At 48.6% G+C, this 20694-nt stretch overlaps 1 protein-coding gene across 1 annotated transcript; it reads right to left on the minus strand.

Moving 5' to 3' along the window:
- Positions 1–4174: 4174 nt before the first annotated feature.
- On the minus strand, positions 4175–19702 carry nuak1b (NUAK family, SNF1-like kinase, 1b). The gene is made up of 7 exons (XM_057051942.1): positions 18514–19702; positions 14540–14660; positions 11260–11411; positions 10106–10171; positions 9895–10014; positions 8514–8646; positions 4175–8385 (listed from the first exon to the last, which is right to left on the minus strand). Exons 1-7 carry the CDS (start codon positions 18799–18801, stop codon positions 7292–7294), a joined length of 1974 nt encoding a protein of 657 aa, XP_056907922.1. The 5' UTR covers positions 18802–19702; the 3' UTR covers positions 4175–7291.
- Positions 19703–20694: the final 992 nt, after the last annotated feature.

Consider the following 20694-nt stretch of genomic DNA (forward strand, 5'->3'; position numbering starts at 1 on the left):
CACACAATCGCACACAAATACAACAAAACATGTAAGCAGGGCTGCGTTGCACTGACTTTCATTAAATTTCCGGAGACTTAACCACATTTTAACCACCATGAGTGATTTCGTTGTGTAAGATTGATGCCGTTCATATTGGCTGTCGCAAAAAGACAGCTGGGTTTCGTAAAACCACTGAGGATCTTAGCTCAGTGTAGTGGTTGCTAAGGTGACGGTACGTATTATGCATACATACTGTAGCATATGTGACACTGTAGCCTAAAAGTCCTCAATCATTTGTAGAGTAATGATACAGGCTGAGATCTGATTATTGATTTACTGCTTCCAGATATAGAGATTCGAATTATAACATCCTACTAAACAGATAAGCAACCCCTCTGCCAAATTAACCCCACAGCATCGCTACTTCCTCCCACGTTGTGGTGACACTTGTCACAAGAAAGATGACTTGAACTGTTTATTACCCGTCTTTGGACCCCTGCCTGCCCAGTGTGGTCTAAAGAGCCGGGTTTGTCCGTATGCAACAAACACAAAGCTAAAAGAGGGAGAAACTGTAACTTGGCGCATCGGTACTCAAAGACAGAATTGCATTCCAATGTTGTTTTCTTTTTTCTTGCCTGCTTTATCCCCGTCGGGGTCACGGGGAGGATGCTGGAGCCTATCCCAGCTGCATATGGGCGAAGCAAGCACGCCCCTGAATGAGTCGCCGGTTTATCCAAGACCCTATGTGAGCACACAAGGGCTCAGTTCCTCCCTTAAAGGTACCACTGAAGGTGTTCTGGAACTGCCCACTACTACCAGAACACCTCCCAAGTTTTGTCTCCTCTGGGACTTGAACCCAGAACCTTCCACTCCTCAACCCAACACTATTTTCTCCATCCCAAATTGAAGGTGAGTGTAATACATAGAAAATACTGCGATTACTCTCAATGAAACTACAAGTCACACTGAAATCTGTCACAGCAATGGCCCGGCTGCGGTGTCAAGAATTGTTTCGTCGTCTATGGGTCTAAAATTGTGGGCACCCAAAAACAGAAACAAAAGACAACAGATACTACAAAGCACTTCACTTATAAAAGAGAGAAAATGTTCCTGCTACAGCCGGCGGAGTTGTAATCAGAGCCCCAAGCCATCCACCCTGCCCTGGGACTCTGGAGTGGTTTGAGAGTAGGCCAGACATTCCAGAAGAGATCACCGCCCAGACACCCAGCAGCAGCAGCAGCAGCAGCAGCCAGTCAGCAACGAATTCCAGAATAGCAGTGCTGCGGCTAAAAATAGTCATCTGGACAAGAGAGGGATGGCGAGCTGGGTGTTTGGACGGGGCCCGCTGTAAGGAGGAATGATAGAGGACTGGAAGCTGAGCGGGAGAGGAGAGTGGTTGATTCCATCCTCCGTCCAGAAACAATGTTAGCACAGCGGTGCGGAGGAAGCGGCGTCCTGCGGGGAACTTGTGTGAGAGCTTTCCGAGAGGGAATGAAAAGGGCGATAGAGGACTTATAAAAATGCGCACATGCGAGAGAGGCCGTGTGTTTGTGTGCGCGCGAGCGCGTGCGCGAGCCCGGAAAGCAGCCTCTCAGACTGTTATTTCTAAAACAATGTGTCAGCTAACTGAATAACACACGCTTCACTGTGCTCAGGACTTTCTTCAGTCCCGGCCCTCTGTTTATTTTTCCTGCAATGAAGGAGCAGCTCGGTTTACAACAGCCACCCTAAACCTTCACTGTGGAACATCCTGCCTACAACAGCAGCCAGACACGCCAAGGCGGTGCTGACCTCGCCAGATCCTGTGCCAGTTTTTGCTCCATTTGCACAGCGTCCTTCTTTTTTCTTCTTTTTTTCTTTCCTTTTTTCATATGAAACCATTTTCCAGGAGACAAAAGAGGCTGTAAACTGATTTGAAACGCATGAAAATTCTTCAGCTTTCATGTCTGAAATCCCTCTGCGTGTGACGGCCTTTATCCATTTCAGCTCCAGGGAGTTGTAAGGAGAGAGGCCTTCTTTCTGTGCTTCACGCTAGGTGGAGAGAATGGTTTATATCCTCCGACATTATGCGGGCCCCCGTGTCTGCGAGGCGCAGAGTCGCCGTCGCACACGTATTTTGGGAGGAGTCCGGGGTTGTTTGTGATGTTAAATAGTTGTGCATGCCATCTCCACCTACGTCACGCTTCACCCTCATGGACTCACTCTCAGCAGATAGAAAGAGGAAGGGGAAAATAGTTCAGAGATTCCAGCAGCTGGACCCAATTTAAGGGTCAAAAGTGAAGCAGAAGATGTAAAAAAAAAAAAATCCCTTTGAAACTCAGACGGTATCAGCGACGGTGAGTCGAGTCGCAGAAACTTTAGTCGCTTTTTGCTTTTGCTGTGTGAGAATTTATCACATGAGCATTCAAATTGCTGCAAAATTACTCCGTTGTTGTTCGAACGTTGTGCTTGCTCGACTTTTAGTTAGTCAGCTGGAATTTACAATAAATTAATACTGTAGAGAACTGTTCTTTTTCCTCTGGGGGACATTTTTATGTCCAACTGCTCCAAATTAAACACACCAGTGACTTTAAATGACTCTAATTTTCCACCAATCAATATCACAGTTAGAAAAATCAACACTGATGTTGGAGGAACATCTACAAAGGTGGCTTGAAGACTCATTTTGGATCCCAGCCCAGCTGAAAAAAGAGCATTTTGAGGCTGGTAATAACAGTTTCAGTGTGTCCCCCTGAAGTCCCACTGCACTACAGGCATTTGAAGTTGTCTGCAGCCCTTTGCTGGTGTCTGGCCTGTGATTGCTGTACCAGTCAGTACCACAATCCCAGGAGAGCCTCTCACCAGCCAGCCGGCCACTCCCTTCAAATGTGGATCAAATGAGCGTAGCAGCAGCTGAAACGATGTTCTCCCTTGGTGATCAGCTGATTCTCCAACTCTTAAAAGCAAACACCTTTGTTTCTTCTCCCAGCCAGACGCTCGCCGAGGTGTTTTCCTGATGCGTTTGCAGGTTCCAGTGATGCTCAGGTGAACCGCTCACCTGCTGCCTTTGGCTCTCGTTGCCTCATTAGCATTGTCGTTGGCCAGATTCCTGAAGTGGGGCCGACAACTCCTTTAATGTCCAGACTCAATGCAAACACAGGTCCTGTTTTTTTCTGAGGAATTAAACCATTTCCATTGACTGTAGAACATCTATTCCCCCCAACCCCAAAGTACAAAACAGTCAGACATCGTCTGGTCTGGAGCAGCCTGCTGTAGATTAAAATCCGGTGAATGTACAAACCCTTGTGTGTGCTCACCCAATTAGCTTGACAAGGTTTGTGAGGAATAAAATCGAGTTTAAAGTATTTTTGAAGCTGGAAAAAGGATCACGGAGCTCATTTCCATCAAGAAGGCTGGAATTGGAATTTATGGTGACCAATGAGCTGAGCAGAACCGCCGTGCCCTATTAGCAACAATACTGCAAACTTTTACAGCTACGTTTCAAACCCCGAGCGAATGGTTTTTTAATGCTTCTAACTCGGTTTGAGGGTTTGACAAACATCAGATTCAGTTAAGCTGAAAGTTGGTGGAAACACTGGCTAATTGCAGTGCCCCAAAAATGGTCCCCCTGTGAGGCTTGGATGAATGCTTTCTAACTGACCCGTCCCCATTCTGAGCCTTGTCCTTTACGGACGGTTAACTTGATTCAGGAGATGAAAATAGATCACCTTTGAAAAGTGGATCGCCGATGCCGACACCCTTCGGGGTTTCATATAGGTTTTTAGGTCAGAAATTCCAGGAAAAGAAGAAGAAATGGGGACATGGTTGATGGGTTGCTTTAAGTCTGCCCAGCTGCAGGATGGAGCATTTGTAGCGTTGCCCTGTTCTGATCCCTGCAACTATTTATTAAAGTAGCTCCACCACAGGATCAAATATAAATAACTTAAAAGGCAATATTAGCATCTTTCCATCTTGGAATCCCACCTCAAAGTCTGCAGGGATTCAACCCTGTTATTCTGCCGAGGCAGAAAAGGTGGAGGGTGTTTAGAACTGGGATATACAAAGTAATATTTAATCCTTTTAAAATTATATCTCAATTTATTACTGTCTTTGTTCTCCTCAGGGGGAATGCTCTGATTACGGCGCGATGTGTTTAATTCCCGGAGCTTTCGTAAACCCAAAAGACCACACACAGCACCAAACCAAACACGTGTAACTTTCCAGATCCATTTATTTGAGTTGATACAGTACAACAGAGGCATTGTGTTGAGTAGAAATACACCCGGGCGGATGAATTAAGACATTTTACAGGATTGATGGAGCTTTAATATTCATAAGTCGATCTCTCAGCTCTAAATTTGGCTGTTGATTTGGTAGTGAGATGATTCCGCTTTCCAAGTTTTCCTGTGCAGTTTGTCCAGAACACATCCGGCACGGCCAACCGAAAGGGTTTGTTTTCAGTAATAAGTGAAATGGCTTGATCACCAATAAATACAAGTATAAAAAACATTGATATCAATTTTCATTATCAAAAAAAGAAAATCTTATAAGATACCAAAGGCACGCACCTTAAACCACCTTTGCAGTCTAGAAATCACCAAAAAAATAAAATAAAATAAAATCAAGTGGCCAACAATAGCCAACTATGGTAATGAGACATAACAAAAATAATACTTAAATAACATATTAATACTATTTTATTTTTTTAATGTCATAACAAAATCCAGTCAAGTTTTCCTATGATTAGACTTCCTGCTAACTAAACGATACACACCACTTATTCCAGTTTGCCAGAGGTAAGGTTCACTCAGATTCTTTCCATTGCTTTATTTCCTTTTTTCTCCAGTTGTTCCAGCATTTTGAACCTCCGCTACTTTAACAGAGGTGGAAACTATTTTTTTTCCCCCGATTGATATATTAGTACATCTTCTTGCATTTTCCAGTGTTCCAATTCGTTTGCAGTAGCCGAGCGTTGCCGTGGCGAGGCGCTTTTTGGCTTGTCTCGCTGACAGGTGTATCAAAACATCGGAAAGCTGGGACTCAAACCAATTTCGGGTCCTAACGGTCCGTTTCTGAAGGGAATTTCTGACACTTCAAGGAAGCAGGCATTCTTTTGCGATGACATAGAGCAATATAAAGTTTCTTATATTTTGGAAAATCAAAAACAGAGGCATAATAAAACAAAAATACTAACATAGTATAATTTTCTCACTGTAAATCCAGTTGACAATAAAATACAAAAGGCAATAAAATGCAATATAATATGCAAGGGGTCTTTCATTTGAACTCCACACCCAGGACCGATCCTTCACACGGGAGGAAAACATCCAACACGTGATGTGCTTCCTCGGGGTCATCTACTGTTTTTCCATCCACATCATTTGATATTTTGGATGATGTCAGCCACCTTTGCACCTCTTGGCCGGTGGGTGAACGCGCCGAGGCCTTAAAGAACACACGCTGGAAGTCACAATCAAGCTGTATCAACAGCCTCCAGCATCTCCAAAAGTGAGAAAAAGGAAAATAAAACAGGAGGTTGGGCCCCGGCAGGGGGTGATTTCATTCACTGGTGTCACGTCTATGCTCACAAAAAAACTTGATTCATGTCAAAGCCACAGAACATCTTTGGTTTCGAACTAAAACTTTCCATCTGCTCTCTCAACTCACTTTCTGTACACTCGCTACTCTACATAACCAGACCTTCCAAACTAAAAGCAACGCCGCCTCTCCCTCTTCCATCTGTGCACTAATCCAGGCTTCACACTTTCACACTTTCGTCTCCTTCTGGCCGTAATTCTGCTCACGCTTTCTCCCTCTTTTCTGTCAAAACAATAGCTGGCTAATTGTGCTTAGTGGACATTATATTCCAGTATACACAGCAGGGGGTGGGGTTGGGGAGGTATGAGCGAGTAACGCAGATCCCACCTGTGCTGACTCGGGCTCGGGCTGATAGAGATCATGAGCAACCGAAACGTCTGCGGGCCCAGTCTGGGGAATCTGCTGAGTCGGCTAAACCGAACTACTTTGCTTGGCTCTTTTGAAGAGCTTCAGGTCAAATATTAACTACCGTTCTGAACCTTTACCTGTCTTAGGCTGCTCAAACAACCCGCCTAAAAAGAATCTCTTGCTAAATAGCTTGTATTATCAGCCTTGACGATGTGAAACAACCAAAATTAAGAAACCAGGCACATTCCAGGACTGTGAGATGGTGTCTAGTGTCACTAGGTGAGTCCCTCCAGGCCTTTCGGTCCTCCCAGCAAATGTGCACTCAAGCAAGCCGCCTCCACTGCTGACAAACTGTGGACTTTAAACCCAACAGAGACCACAGAGGTGGCCTTTATCAGGTGGACTGTAGATCCTGGCTTATGTCTGTGATCCCACTAGCAGAAGGAGTCACTTTTGAACCCCAGCAGTCACGCTCGTGCAAAACGCCCTGGGTCTCCACATCAAAAAAGGACAAATGATAATGGGTTGCCCTGGCTTTCCCCTCCACTTTAGGGAAGTGACATACATAATTTATATCATGAATCAAAAAGGCACTTCCTACATATTCGACAGTATCATGCGCATATATAGGACACACACTTTTATAAAGGTGTATTTGCCTACTGGTTTTACTAACGCAGACATATTTATATATAAAGAGTAGATATTTGTTTCTGGTAATTATATATGTCAGTTCCCCTCAAAGCATTGGAGACAAGGAGCTTTGGACTCTTCCAGTAACAGCCAGGACCCACCAGTTTTGCACTTAAAGCTAAAAGCTACATACAGTATTAATAAATAATAAACAATGTCAGTTATTTTCAGAACAAGACCCTGGTTTTGTTTCTTCTTTTTTTTTCTAAGGAAGTAAAGATCACAAAAGCATGTGCCCCGTGTGAGTTTTAAGGTGCTTCTGTAAACTCAGAATGGGTGCAGCGCGGGGGGAGCCCACCAGGTTCTGGTGGCCGTGTTTGTGATTCTAACTTTCCTTTTTGCTGAATATGTAAACATGTTGAACACAGCGTAGTCTCTGGGCGGGCCGCGCGAGCGGACTGGGTGGCATTTTCACGTGCCAGCTCCTCCTCTACCTCGTTGGTGAGACCCTAACTGGATATCCTTAGGCCGGTGAAGTGCACCGAAGTGTTTGAGTGCGTGCACGTGTGCGTGACGATGTATCATTCAATATGGTTTCGTTTTCAAATGCAAAACCACGGCTTCCCAGAAGGTGTATCCCAGTAACAGACCGGTCGTTAAGGCCACCCGTACCTACACACTGTACCCACACAAACACACACAAACACACACACAGTTCTGTTCTGCTCCCTTTTCTTCTGCCGCTTGACTATTAGGTGAGGTTGCTGCTGATGTCCAGGGCTTGCTGGTACACCTGAGTCATGTCTTCCAGGTCCCCCAGCAAGGTGAAGCTGCCATTGTCCCCTGGGGAGCCCTTCGCTTTGCTTCCCCTGGTGAACTTGGGTCCCTGGTGAGGTGGGGCTGCCTGGAAGCCTTTGAAATTGGCCAAATGCAGCAGGTTTTCAGCTGACACGCACGCCCTGATGTTGGGGCGGAGATGAGGGGTCGAAGGATGCCACTCGGCACTGCTGAGGGAGCTGGGGGAGAGAGACAGGACCGAGCTGTCTTCCCCGACGATGCTGGAGGGCCGACTCTGGCTGCGGGACAGACCCGAGTCGGCGGAGGGGGAAGGTTCGCCCAGGACCCCGGCCACTGCTGCTGCGGAGGGGGGGCCGCTGTAGGTGGAGTACTTGCCGTTTCGCTTCAGGATGCCCTTTCTTCCCATCATCCTCTTTGGTGGAGAGGTGGCCACCAGAGACATACTCGCACCCCCTAAAAGCTCAGAGGACTCGCTGCGTTCTGGTGAGGAGTAGTACCCTGATTCCCGCTGCTGATTGTTCTTCAAGATGCCCTTTTTAGGCAGAGAGGGCACCATCTTGGCTGGGGAACCTCCAGCTAGACTCCTCTCCTCTTCCTCTTGGTCTGGGCTGGAGGCTTCTTCTCCACCTTCAGCTTGCTGAGGAAGCGCCGCCTGACGCAGCTCCACCTCCTCCCCACTGGCAGACTGCTGCTCCTCCGTGTGCCTGGTCTTCAGGATTCCTTTGGGTCTCTTCAGCCCGGGCTTATCTTCTGCTCCACAACCTGACTGTCCTGCTTCTGCGTTCTCTTTCTTGGACTTTTTGGGCCTCTGGCGCAGCAGCTGTGGCATGGCCGCCCCCTTGACTCCGGAACTACGTGGCTCAGTGCGGTTCTGCCAATCGATGAAGCGGGCCAGCATGGGCGAGCCTCCGTGGTCGCGTTGGGTCTCGCAGTCGCACACGCTGTTCTTCCAGCCCCAGTTTACCCACCAGTGGTTAGCTATGTCCTCTACTGTGGCTCGCCGCTCGGGGTTCACCATCAGCATCCAGCGGATCAGTCCTCGAGCATCTAACAGAAAAGGAATAAGGTTAAACTAATGTTCCCCAGCACATTTCAGAAATTGCTCCTGTTTTCAAGAAAAAGCCATTGTTTTCTCATTGTGATTTGAAAAAGAGGAGCCAGAGTTTCTGCGTTACCTGACGACTGAGTCGGCTCTTTGTACTCGCCGTTGCTAATCTGGCGAATGAGGTTCTTGTGGTCTCCCCCGTCAAATGGCATGGTTCCATAAACAAGCGTATACAGCAGCACCCCCAGAGCCCAGCTGTCCACCTGATGTAGACAAAATAATCATTCATTTAGCCTCACGTAAGCTTAGCACACAAGTACATCCCTGCAAGAGCGGTGCAAGTCTTCCATGGAAGTACTCACAAATCCCATTACTCCACTGGGAAATGGCTTGTTTCCACACAGATAACTCCTCCCTGATCTCTCCTGCTCTGCCAGGCAGAAGCAAGTACTTTCTGACCAGCGACCTAATGCGATGTGGCTTTCTAAGGAAGCCGTTACATAAGACTCGCCGTCTGGGACATGAGAAGGTGCAGAGCTGTGTGGGAAGTGGTGGGAACAGAACCAGGCAGCGAGTCTGGCAGGGAAGGGAAGGGAAGAGAGACCACCTGGTCCCTGAAGACTCGCAGGAGACAGCAATCCCTGTCTCCTTGTGGGTTTCTGCCTATGACTGACAGCGGGGGGACGCTGAGAAAGATGAGTGTATTCCTAGCGCCAGTCGCTAAAGCTTTAAACCATAGACTCGCCAAAGGAAATCAGATAAGAGCTGTTTGCTCACCCATTAACTCTTCCTAAGGATCTGGAGCCACATCAAGAATGCTTCACTCTTTTGTTGTCACTGGTCTGTTCCCAGGGCGAGGCAGGGCATGCGCCATTGTTGTGTTCTATTTTTGCTGCCAGTGTTTTGCTGTAATTTGTGGTCTCGCCCCAACCGAAGTTCTGTAATTTTGATTGGGATCGTACCGCCATCCCATTCTGACACTCTGGAGTAAATTATAGAGAATTATGCTAAATTGAATGGTTGGAGTTGAATAAAAAAAACAAGCTTTTCCCTGCTTTCGCTTTGTTTTATCCCAGCAATGCAAGGACAACGCCCTCCAGAATCACTGCAATTACCAGGTATGCAGCTGAGAGGAAACAATTTCACTCTCTCTTTGACCGCAGTCGTTTGATATTGACCTTGAGCGTCTTTTTGAGGCTGTGCAATTCATTTCCATCCCATTATAAAAGGGAGAAAGGAGGAAAAACATCCTTCAGTTCCTCACTTCAAAGGCCACAGCTCAGGGAGGGGAGGCAATATTTGACCCGTTGAGCATTAGTGGGCAAGGAGCTTTCCATTGACTAACAGTAATCCAATCAAAGGAAGACAAAGTAATCCCATCCAGTGCTGTGTATATTCTGTGTGATGATAATAATTACAGAGATAATGATGATTAAAGCCGAATAAACCAGTTAAATCATCCTGTCCTAAAAAAAATGAATAAACGCACCCGTCGGCAAACAAGGACCCACCTCTGGGCCGCGGTACGGCCTCCCGTTGACGATCTCAGGGGACGCGTAGAGTGGACTGCCACAGAAGGTTTGCAGCAACTTGTCTTTATGGTATAGGTTGGACAGTCCAAAGTCAGCAATCTGCAGAAACCCAGGACACGTGAGCTTCGACGGATAAATCTCATTATTTGATTCTCTCCCCTCAGTTGTGGAAAGCAAAAGGTTCAAGTACCTTAATGTTGTGGTTCTCGTCCAGTAGCACATTTTCCAGTTTCAGATCCCTGTGCACGACACCATTCTGAAAAAGAACGAGGGGAAAAACGTATAATTGATTCATCCATCAATACATAATTCATACGTGGTGGAGCCAAGTAACAAACAGTCTGCAGCAGTGAGCCAGGATTTACACTGACAATGCTGGCTGGCAGCTCTCCGGGGGAATCCAACACCGTCCTTTGGTCTAGTACTCTTTAATTGGCCTTGTCCCCTCTGGGGTCTCCGTACCAACATCTGCTGCGATGTTCTTTTTGGAAATGGTTCACATGTGTCACATATACATGATCTTGTAATTACCGCCCCGTATGAACGATGTTCTCGCAACTTCATGGGATTAAAAACAAATATGCTGTTAATTCAGGGGTCCAGAAAAGAAGAAAGAGCCTGGGAATTAACATGTGGTATGCAGACAGGCGCGACTCATGCCGCGTGCGGAAAGTGAACGCTCCTCTTCGGGGTAGCGCTGACTGGATGATGGCGAGTAAAGAGCTCATAATCACATGACCCGGGCGGCTCTGTGATTGGTGGAGGAAAACAATGCATAGTTGCCTGTTGGACGTGTCAGTGATTCACACCAGGGATTATCTAAGGATAATGATTCATGGACACATAGGACACTCCTGTCTGAGGTCCATGACATCACAGCAGATAGGAAGTGGATGGGGGGGGGGCGGTCATGCGAACATGCTGAGATGTTTTGATTATTGTTAATGAGGTGCAGAACAGGGGGTGACGGGGGTGGGGTTGGGGCTCTCGAGGGAAAGGCTTTAGGGGGATCTGGGGACATCCATCAGCGTGTCAGAAACACGGACGGAATTACTGCTGGACCTACTCGCAGGAGACTAATCAGAGCGGGAGATGGAATAAAGCCAGCATGTGTTCCATCTTCACTCAGAAACAGATGACCCCTCAAACCAGCAGGCAGCGGCCAGCGCGACGTGTCGAGGGTCTGCAGATTAACCAGCTACGGACCCCGAAGACGCGTTGTTCACGTTCAAATAGGCGCTTCAGCCTGGAAAAGCTGATATTGGCCGAGCGCAACGGAGGCAAAGGCAGCTTAAAGGGAGCAGCACAATAAATGTGGAGGCTTTTCAGTTGGGACGTCCTCACCTTGTGGCAGTGATGCACGGCGGAGACTATCTGTCTAAAGAAGTGCCGGGTCTCCCGCTCGCTCAGGCGTCGGCGCTCGCTGATGTAGTCGTAGAGCTCGCCCTTGCTGGCATACTCCATCACAATCACGATCTTGTCCTTGTTCTCAAACACTGTGAAAAGACCAGAGACCAGCTGGACTCAGTTCATACCTCCGTTTGGAGAAATAAATCTAAACTCATGGAAGGAAACAGGACGCCAGCAGGTTAAGCTCTTAAAGATGGAAGAAGGTTGTTATGTGAAAATAAAAACAGGGCAAATCAATTGACCCCCCCCCTTGTTTTGAAGCAAGAGCTCCACATTACTTCTCTCTGGGTTACATCACCCAATCTCCACCTCATGTGTCTGGCTGGGACACAAGGAGGGGCTGTTAACTCAATCAGGCCCGCTCCTCGGAGACCAGCGTGGTGAAAACAGACGGAGCAGGAAGTCAAGGAGAGCAACAGTCGGCCTCGCAGGACGGGGAAGGGGGGGGCTGGCATTCGATCGGTGTCAGACGGTGACCTTGACGCGCTTGAACTCCGTCTCATGTCAACACATTTCGCAACGCACTTGTACAATCTCAACCGCAGCAGCATGTTTCCAAGAAACAAAAGATCACAGTGACCAATTTGGCAGAAAGCACCCGAAAACCCTCGTTTGTGTACTTCAGATCCCAAACTGAAGGCTTCAACGTGTTCGACACTCTCGCTCCGTCGCCACGAGGGAAGTGAACATGTGGAGATGACAACGATGTATTTGGCATTAAGAGTCATTATTGTGTGGGTTGGTTTTCCCACACAGCGGGGTCGGGGGGGGGCAAGGGCCTCTGCTTTCCACACCCTTGAGTGAGCACCTTCATAGTTTGTCACACTACACTTCCCTCAGCCTCCTCCCAGGGCCCTTTTAAAGATATAATCCTCTACAAAAACACACAGTTGCTGAGTGATGATAATGCTCCCTGATTGTGCCTGGGGGGTTGCGGAGGCAGCCCTGATTGGTGGACGCGGCGCTAACCTGGGCTGACACTCGCTCAGTCAGTCACGTCAGGCTGCGCTCTAAGAGCCAATTCTCAGCACTGGGACCGCCACCTTTGACCCCCAGTGGTGAAATAATTACCTAGCTTACATAACTGGTGTTTGTTGTGACCCATTCGGGCGGCCACCTACCAGTGTGGCTCCTTTGTCACTCACTGAGTTTTTATGAGCAAGTTAAGCCATCAAATCCAAGTAATTTGCACCCATGGCTAAAAGCCTTTCAAACGCTTTTTTGGCTTCACGGGTTCACACTGGAACTTTTTTTTAATTTTATGGAGTTGCTGCAGGTAACCTGACTGGAAATGTGTTTTGGACAAATCTTTACTTTGTTATCAAGCTACTGCAATAAAAAGATCTTCGTGGTTTAATTTACCTGCGTGGATTATGTCACCTTGAGAGCACGCGGCATAATGAATGCAATAAATGTTCTCCCTCACAGCTGGGCCATTGTTTTTAATGTCTGTTAACTTTATATCACCTCACGATTCCCCCCTTTCCCCTAAAAAGGAACAGTTTTTTGGACAACGCTTTGTTTTCTTGCTGGGAGTCAGCGGATGGAAACAAATGTCACATTTACACACAGACATCATGAATCAACGGGAAGCTGCAGAGCGGGCGACTTTTTAGAGAAGCCTCAGCTGGCTGTAGTGGCGGATCGTACCACACCGTGAATCACAGCTCGGGCAAAGAAAGCAAATAAAATCTCCCAGTCTCCTTCTTTATTCTCTGCAGGATGGTCAGACTTCTGCCACCGCACTTTCACTTGCGGTGGCCGCTGTGTTTGCAGGATGCGTCTGGGTCATCCGTGTATTCTAGCAAAGAGAGCGCAACGCACCAGGAGTGACAGGAAAACCCCCTCACGGTATGCTGATGGATGCAGAATCAGAGGGAGTGGTAACAATCCATCCTCCAACACATCTGGTTCGGCTTTGATTCACGCAAGGCTGTTAGCAGGGGCTGCTCAGGAGGGTGTTCCCAGATCCTCGAACCTAAGGCCCTCAAAAATATATCACTGAGCTGGGTGTGGGCCAGACCACAACAGTAAACACCGGGTATAAGCGGAGCGGTTGAAGAGCAATGGGTCTGGTTGAGTTTTAGAGCTGGAAGCACGATCAGGCGCGCCAAACGGCCTGGGAGTTTATAAAGATCGGCGTTTGTTTAATCATTCTCCAACATAACATTCAAGTCAGCTGCACTTCAGCCCTCCAGCTGACTGTTGGCACATTCCCAGAGCAAATAAAAGATGTTTGTCATATATTCACACTGCGAGCACCAAATTGGGGAGTGGGACTATAAAGATAGGAGAGCGAGATACAATTCGCCGCGTTCCTGAAAAGGGCACCGAAACTGTTGCTTTGTTTACACAGGCGGGAGGAAAAAAGTCACAAATCACACAAAAGTGCCGCACATTGTGACTTTAACTACCTGTACGCAGGCCCCGGCTACATTATAAGCGGTGATGAATTGCGAGCAATATTCTGAGGGAATTCAATGGGAATTGTTTAACCTTTACACTCGCTATTAATTTGAACCCACCTTTCCTTGCAGCGTGATTGGGGTCATTTAAAAGGACTCATATATAAAAAGATCCCAGAGGGAACATGAGCTTGGCTTGAAGCCTTTGATAGTTTATGAGCTTCTCCCCAAGACGCACATATATATTGCTATTGCTCTGGGGAAGGACTTGGGTCTTTCCTCCCTTCACAGTGCATTGGACTGGACTCGGGTGCAGACCTGGGTGCCTCTCTAGGTGGATACACGTGTACACGAGTCTTAAAGGAGACTTGCACACGCACTGATTCCCAGCTGCAGTTGTCTCTAAGTATCAGCAGATGTCTGGCCCTGAGATCAAGACCAGAGGAGACAAGACATGAGACGTCTAAGATGTGGAGAGACAATCCCTCAGAATACCCACCCCCCCTTTTACACACAAACCTTCAACACATGCACGCACACACAGATCCAGATGCGCATTGTCAAAGCCATCCAGACTTTAACCGGCTCAGGCAGGCAAACGGAGGAGAGGAGATGAATAACATCCCAGAGCTGTAGTCCAGCTCCTATTATGACATCCACATGTCATAACATGACAATTCTGGAGCCGGGCCACGAGTGCCGAGCAAGCTCAGGGTGGGGCGAGATTTGGCAAAATGAGACCGGCATGCGTGGCTGTGCCTTGCACGTGCATGCGAGCGTGCGTGTGCCTCGACGCTGCAGACCTTCACCTTCGTATATGGAGATGATGTGAGGGTGGCGGAGGGACGACATGATCTCGATCTCTCGGCGGATGTGAACCATGTCCTGCTCGTCCTTGATCTTCTCCTTCCGAATTGACTTGATGGCCACCTGGAAAGGGCAGAGATAGAAGAACAGATTCAGAACACACTGCTCACCATCAAACGCCTCCAACTGAGCAACGAACCTCATGGCAGTGAAATCAGTCAACTATTAATCATCTTAGTCTCTCATTGTGGAATCTCGCCTCCTTTATGTATAATGCAAAAGAAAAGCGCTCCATTTGTTTCAAACTACGTGACTCACAGTTCTGCCGTGAGCCCTGACCTCACATAAACTGGATACAACTCAGTGTTTGGGCTGGGTTCTGATCCGAGCCAAAGAGGTCAGGGTCCATGACAACCATCTAGATAACATTAGGAGATATGCTGCAGCGTTATCTGTGCTTATGATAATGTTAGCAGTTAAAATACTTGCATGTCGCGTGTGTTTTTAACGTGCTGTGTTAGCCGTGTAACACGCGGGGGAGCTAAAGCTGATGGGAATACCCTTCCTTTCAGGTATTTGGGGATAAAACTGTGGCCCGATGATTGCACCCGTGCAAGTTCCAAAAAACTTATTACAATCCGCTGTTGGCAGCGAAAGTCTGAACAGAATTCCAGGGCAATCCACCCAGTAGTTAAGGAGACGCTTCCCTCAAAGCCACAAATGTCAGCTACACGGTGGTGCTGGGGATCGACAGTATAAGTGGGCTCTCTGGACACTGTAAACGTCTGTTTGAGATTTCACGCTAAGCCATCTTGAATATTTATGGGGATAATTATTCAGTAATCTTTGCAGGCAAACTCAAGAAAATCAGTGCTAATCTATCAGTGTTATCTATGACAGGTCTTAACACTCAACCCCTAATGTTGGTTTTTTTTCCCTCGTCAGAAGGTCCACAAGACGCCAAATTAATGGTGCGAGTGCAATTTTTTCCTGATAAAAGCTGCTGATGAAGTAGGAGCCAACCTCAACTTGAATAAGTCAAATCTTTAACCTCAGGCAATAAGAGGTTTGCAGCCTCCTCCATATGGACCAATGCAAAATACGCAGTCGAGCACAAGTCGCCATAATTGTAGCCTAAACATTCGGAAATGGACGCTGGGTTTGCTTTGAACGGGACGGTGTTGAGTCTGTTCACTCAGAATCCTGTTAGTTTAAACTTTTGTCCTCTCCACACTAGTAAAAGTATTCCAGGGAGCCCAGCTTTATCCCATGCAGCAGCAACCACAACCAGTAGCGATTGCCAAGCTAATTACTGTGTACATCAATAAAAATAACCCCAGACCGGAATGGCTCCTTCCAAATGATGCTGCGATTGCAAAGATTTAAGATAAATGATATGATAATGAACAAAATGTGGTCTGAGGTGGGGGTGTCCTCAAGCTCTGCTCATAATTGGCAACGGTTGCGCGAGTCTCTCTAACATCAGGAGACTCATCGGCACTTCATAACTCGATGGAACGCCTCTTTTTCAAAACCCTGATGTTGAGCAGCGAGGCGGATTTGAGGAGTGTGTGAAGAAAAGCCTTTAGCCGCCGCCATCCGAATCGCATTCCGTGCCACAAACGGAACAGGCCAGCTCCTCTCGGAGACAAAGCCAGGTATTTTCTCGTATCTTCTCCTCATATTCCCCCGTCTGGACCCCGACGCGGATCATCGGAGTGGACTGCGGATCAGCCGCTCGCCGGCCGACACGGTTGTGCTCGTCCTTAAGTGGATCTCTATTACTGTCACTCACTGCTAACAGGTGCTGCACCACTGCTCCCCCCCTACAGGTATGGAGCCGGCCTCGTCTGGACCCCCCACCCCACCCCATCCCAACCCCGTGCATCACACAGGTCGTTTGAAGTGAAAGTCGGCGCTTTGCTCCGCTCCACTGGAGCCTGACATCTCCCTGCTCGTTCTCAGGCCATTAAAATAGATGAAGTATCCATCGGATGCTGCCCCCCCCCCCCATCTGGAGACCATGGCGATCAGACGCTTTGAGGGTGCGCGGCTGAATCACAGAGGGTGAGTAAGAGAACGAGGGCCCACCGGGTTTCCACATCTTCTCAAACGCAGCCAGGAACCGTAGGAGCTGATCAACAGCACCACATATAGAGCAGGAGTGTTTTGCCTTGTGCGCCTCTCCAGAGGCCCAATTGTTGGGAGGTGATGTAATCTGGTGCTATAAGCTGACGTTAATGCGACTCTAACCCTTCGACCCTTCTTATTTTGGCGGAGGGCTTCCCTGTGTCTCTGTGCAGCCTCCCCCGCCCCCCTTCATATATGAAACAGCGCCCCATACAGGATATTAACCTTCCCCTCCATCTCATTTCCTGCCGCCAGTGACCTTTCATGTGTCCCGGCCCATTTTAGGCCCTGCTGTCACCGCGACCTTTTCACGTTCGTCAACATGACACACACGCTCAAGTCTCCCGAGCATGCAAACGTGCACCGCTTCTTCCCCGCGCAGGCGCCTCCACCTGCGCTGCAGATCAGGACGTCTACCATCCCTAAATTTGTCTCGGCTCAATAAAGCCATCAATCACTGCCACTTCCTCTGACAGGCTAATCAACGTGCGCACGAATGATCATCAATCTTTCTCTCCATCTCACTATCACGCATCAAACACTCGTAAAGTTTTTTTTTATTTCGCTCCGACTGTACGCTTGAGTGTCATATAATTACATAACTGCCCCCGCTGCCACACAGGCAAGAGCGACTGGCTTCAGGTCAAAGGTCAAGCAAACCCTCAGAGTGCCGAGCCGGACGCACGTGGCCACCGAAGGCTTCGTCTTCGAAGCGGGGGCTTCGTCTGTCTGCGGCGTGCTGGAACTCCACGCGGAGGGGAGGCGGTTCTCGGCGGACTTCCCTAAGATACACAAACTCCCACATGAAAAAAACGCGGCGCCGCGAGGAAGTCCTGTACTTTAGCAACGCGCTATTTTAAATCTGAAGGCAGCTGGATCCACGTGAAGGGACCGCAGCGCCCAAACCGACGGCGGACGAGTTGTTTACTTAGAGGGTTTCTGTGAGTTTTCCAAGCCTTAAATACCAGAGGAGGAGCAGCTCATCTGCCGGGCGATGCGGCCCAATTACCCACGCGCACCAGGACCTGGAACGGCCTCCGAGAGGTTCGTACCAGAACCGGGTTCGTGTCAGAGAGGTTTGGGTTTGGAAATGTCATCCGCACATCAGTTCAGCCCTTTCTGGTTTAGCTTCTCTGTGCATGTCGAAATAAGAACGTTTGAAATTTCCGTTGGAGTTTTAAAGGCTACTGTTTCACTTCAGAGCTGTTGTGGCAAAAAAAAAAGAAAAAAGGAAGAGGAAAACACGAGGACGAGGGGCCAAGTAGGACAGGCCTGGAGAAACTAAGCCCCTGGCAGCAGGGTCATGTTCCCCCTCTCCAGCAGCAGATCTGCCAGGAGCTATAAAACCACTGGTGGACATTGTTGACCTATACCTCCCCTCCGCCCCCCCTCCCGGCATCCGCAGCGCTCGGAAAGTTCCTCGCATCCTGCCAAAACTGGATCGGGGGTCAAATCCTGGTACACGTGCAAACGTCAGGGGAGGGAGAACACTGCAGACAGACCCGGAGCAAAACGTGAACACAAAACTGCGGCGATTAAAGCGAAGCTGGGGGGGGGCGCGGTTAGAAAGGGTGGTTATCTGTCTTCGGGGGGGCTCTGATCACTGAGGTCACGTCAGTCAGTAGCCGGATTTTCACACCAGCATCCGGTCGTGAGGCCCAGCACAGCACAAGGCGTGTGCGAACCACAACTCCCAGACTCTAAGAATGCTTCGGGGAATTCCCCCCCCCCCAGGGAAAGACATGCACACGCTCCTCTGTGCAACAAAAGCAATCATTCAGGGACTTTTCTGTCCTGGTTTAAAGCCACAACAGCTGCAGAGAGGGAGCGCCTCTGCCTCACTCACCTCTCTGCCCGAGTGCCGCTCGATGGCCTTCTTGACCTTGCCGTAGGTGCCCCGTCCCAGCGTCTCCAGGAGCTCGTAGCGGTGCTTCAGGTTGTGCTTGTGGTGGTGCTTCTTCACGCCGGAGGTCCTCCGTCCAGGTGTCTCGTCGGGCGAGCTTGCGGGCAGCACGGTTGGATTTGGCTGGGGAGGGGAGGGGTCGCCCCCCGCCGGTTTGCCCGCGGAGGCATGGCCCTTCTGGGTCCCGGGACGAGTTGCCCCCCGGTGGGGCGATAAATAAGCGGTTTCCATCTAAGCGGGGAGGCGTTCAAGCGCCCTTCCCACTGTTAAATATATCAAACTATCTACCTGAAACTGATAATACTCACGGGTCTAATAAGAGAGACAATAAATAAATAAATTACATACTAGTCACATTATTACATGTGGATAACATTTCCAGATTGTCTCAGCTGATCAATATGCTCTGATCAATGAGAATTCCTCCTACCTATTCATGATATTATCGCTATATAATCAGTCTACTATGGATTACGTATTAAAAAGTCTAAAATGACATCATCGGTCTATAATTACCTGATACATAGTCCTATATCCCCAATAACACTAAAATCTATGGATTTCGTACTAGAAATATGTATTCAGAAATGGTCAGCAGGCAGCATGCCGAAAGCCGACTACACTTTCGATTTAAAGATGATATATTGGCAATAACGTGTGCAAGCTCGAATCGAATAATCGAACAAATATGGCTCTCCTCACTCCTTAATTGCCTGACATGACCCAGCCGAGGCTGATTGTAGATCGGTCACCTTATCTGTCGTCCTAAACGCTGCCGACATCACCGACTCACGTCTAAAAGGCGAGAAAGCTGCGACGAAACCGGCGTTTTGGATGAAGATGACCCTCATTTTGTCCAGGTGCGGCTGCCCGTTCATCTGGACCCGCTTCTGGTGCGCGACTGTCTGATCCGTGCGGGGCTCGGCTGCGGTGGAGGCGCGCTGCGATCGGACACTGTGCGGAGCTGAGAGCTGCGGGTTTGGGCCATGGTGCGGTCGCTGCTCCCCCAGCTTCCTCTCCCTGCCTTGTTTCTCTCTCTCCAGCCAACGTGCGGGGCTGTGGATAAGGATCCGCGCAGGATCCGTGGCCGGAGGCGGGGTTTGCGCAGACCTCCTCCTCCTCCTCCTCCTCCTTCGCCTTTCCTCTCCCCTTCTTTGTGCTTCTCCTCGCCTCTCTCTCATCTCTGACACGGTGTGACTGACGCGCATCGTGGGCGTGACTGGGAGCGCGCCCCCATCCACCCATTCACTCATCCCCATTGTCCCCAGTATGTGTCTGAAATGTCCCACCATTCATTGATGGGTCTAATACAATCATCTTCATCCTTGGGTGCATTTCACACCCATTTAGTAGAACCTAAATAAATGTCCTTAAACATTTTAAATACAATTGTAGCCTGTTATTATGGATGGGATTAAAACTCTGACCGGAGCCATGCGAAAAGAATAATAATAATATTCAACCCTAAGAAACTGACTTCCCCGCGCACATCCATAGCCTGTTCCACATCTTAGAGAGGCCTTTAACTTGAGAACAGTCCCTGATCGAACCAGATCATCTGGGTTTTAACAGCCTCTGTTGAATCAGGGTAAGGAGCAGCGCCATCTTGTGGCGGTGATCTTCCCTGCAGCCGGATTCTGTCACAACATTTGACCTCAGTTCCAACTAGGGGCAATTTAGAGTCTCCAGCTAAGCCGACACGCATGTTGTTTTGAACTGTGGTGGAAAGCCAAAGTGCTTCAGGAAGCTCCACGGAGACATCGGGGGGAACACGTATTAAAGCAGGACCAGTGTGCTCACCACCGCACCAACACGCCTCCCTGGAGGGCACAACATGTTCACATGTCATAGATCAACAAGCACTGAGGTAAAGCTCACTCATCAACGCTTTATTGTTCGGCTCATCCGTACAAAACCCCGCGTATAATAACCACATGTTGTGGCTTCCTCAAACCTCTGCTCCGAGATGTTTCTTGGCTGAGACTCTTGCTGTCACTGTGGCCAAGAACACGCTGCCCAAAATGTTCAAGTATTCCTAAAATTCATTGCAGGTGCTGGTAGGACTGAAGGGACATTTCTAAAAAAAAAAAAAATTAGATAGAAATTCTCTCACGGGTCAGAACT

Source organism: Takifugu flavidus, chromosome 13 (assembly GCF_003711565.1).
Source record: "Takifugu flavidus isolate HTHZ2018 chromosome 13, ASM371156v2, whole genome shotgun sequence".
NCBI classification, from domain to species: Eukaryota; Metazoa; Chordata; class Actinopteri; order Tetraodontiformes; family Tetraodontidae; genus Takifugu; species Takifugu flavidus.

Bases quoted from the DNA above. Each gene is read 5' to 3' on its own strand.
- nuak1b (XM_057051942.1), bottom strand. From the start codon at position 18,801: ATGGAAACCGCTTATTTATCGCCCCACCGGGGGGCAACTCGTCCCGGG. The intron at 11,412-14,539 runs GTGAAGGTCTGC...GTCTTTTCACAG, and splicing joins CATCATCTCCATATACGAAG to TGTTTGAGAACAAGGACAAG. The intron at 8,386-8,513 runs GTAACGCAGAAA...CTTTTCTGTTAG, and splicing joins AGAGCCGACTCAGTCGTCAG to ATGCTCGAGGACTGATCCGC.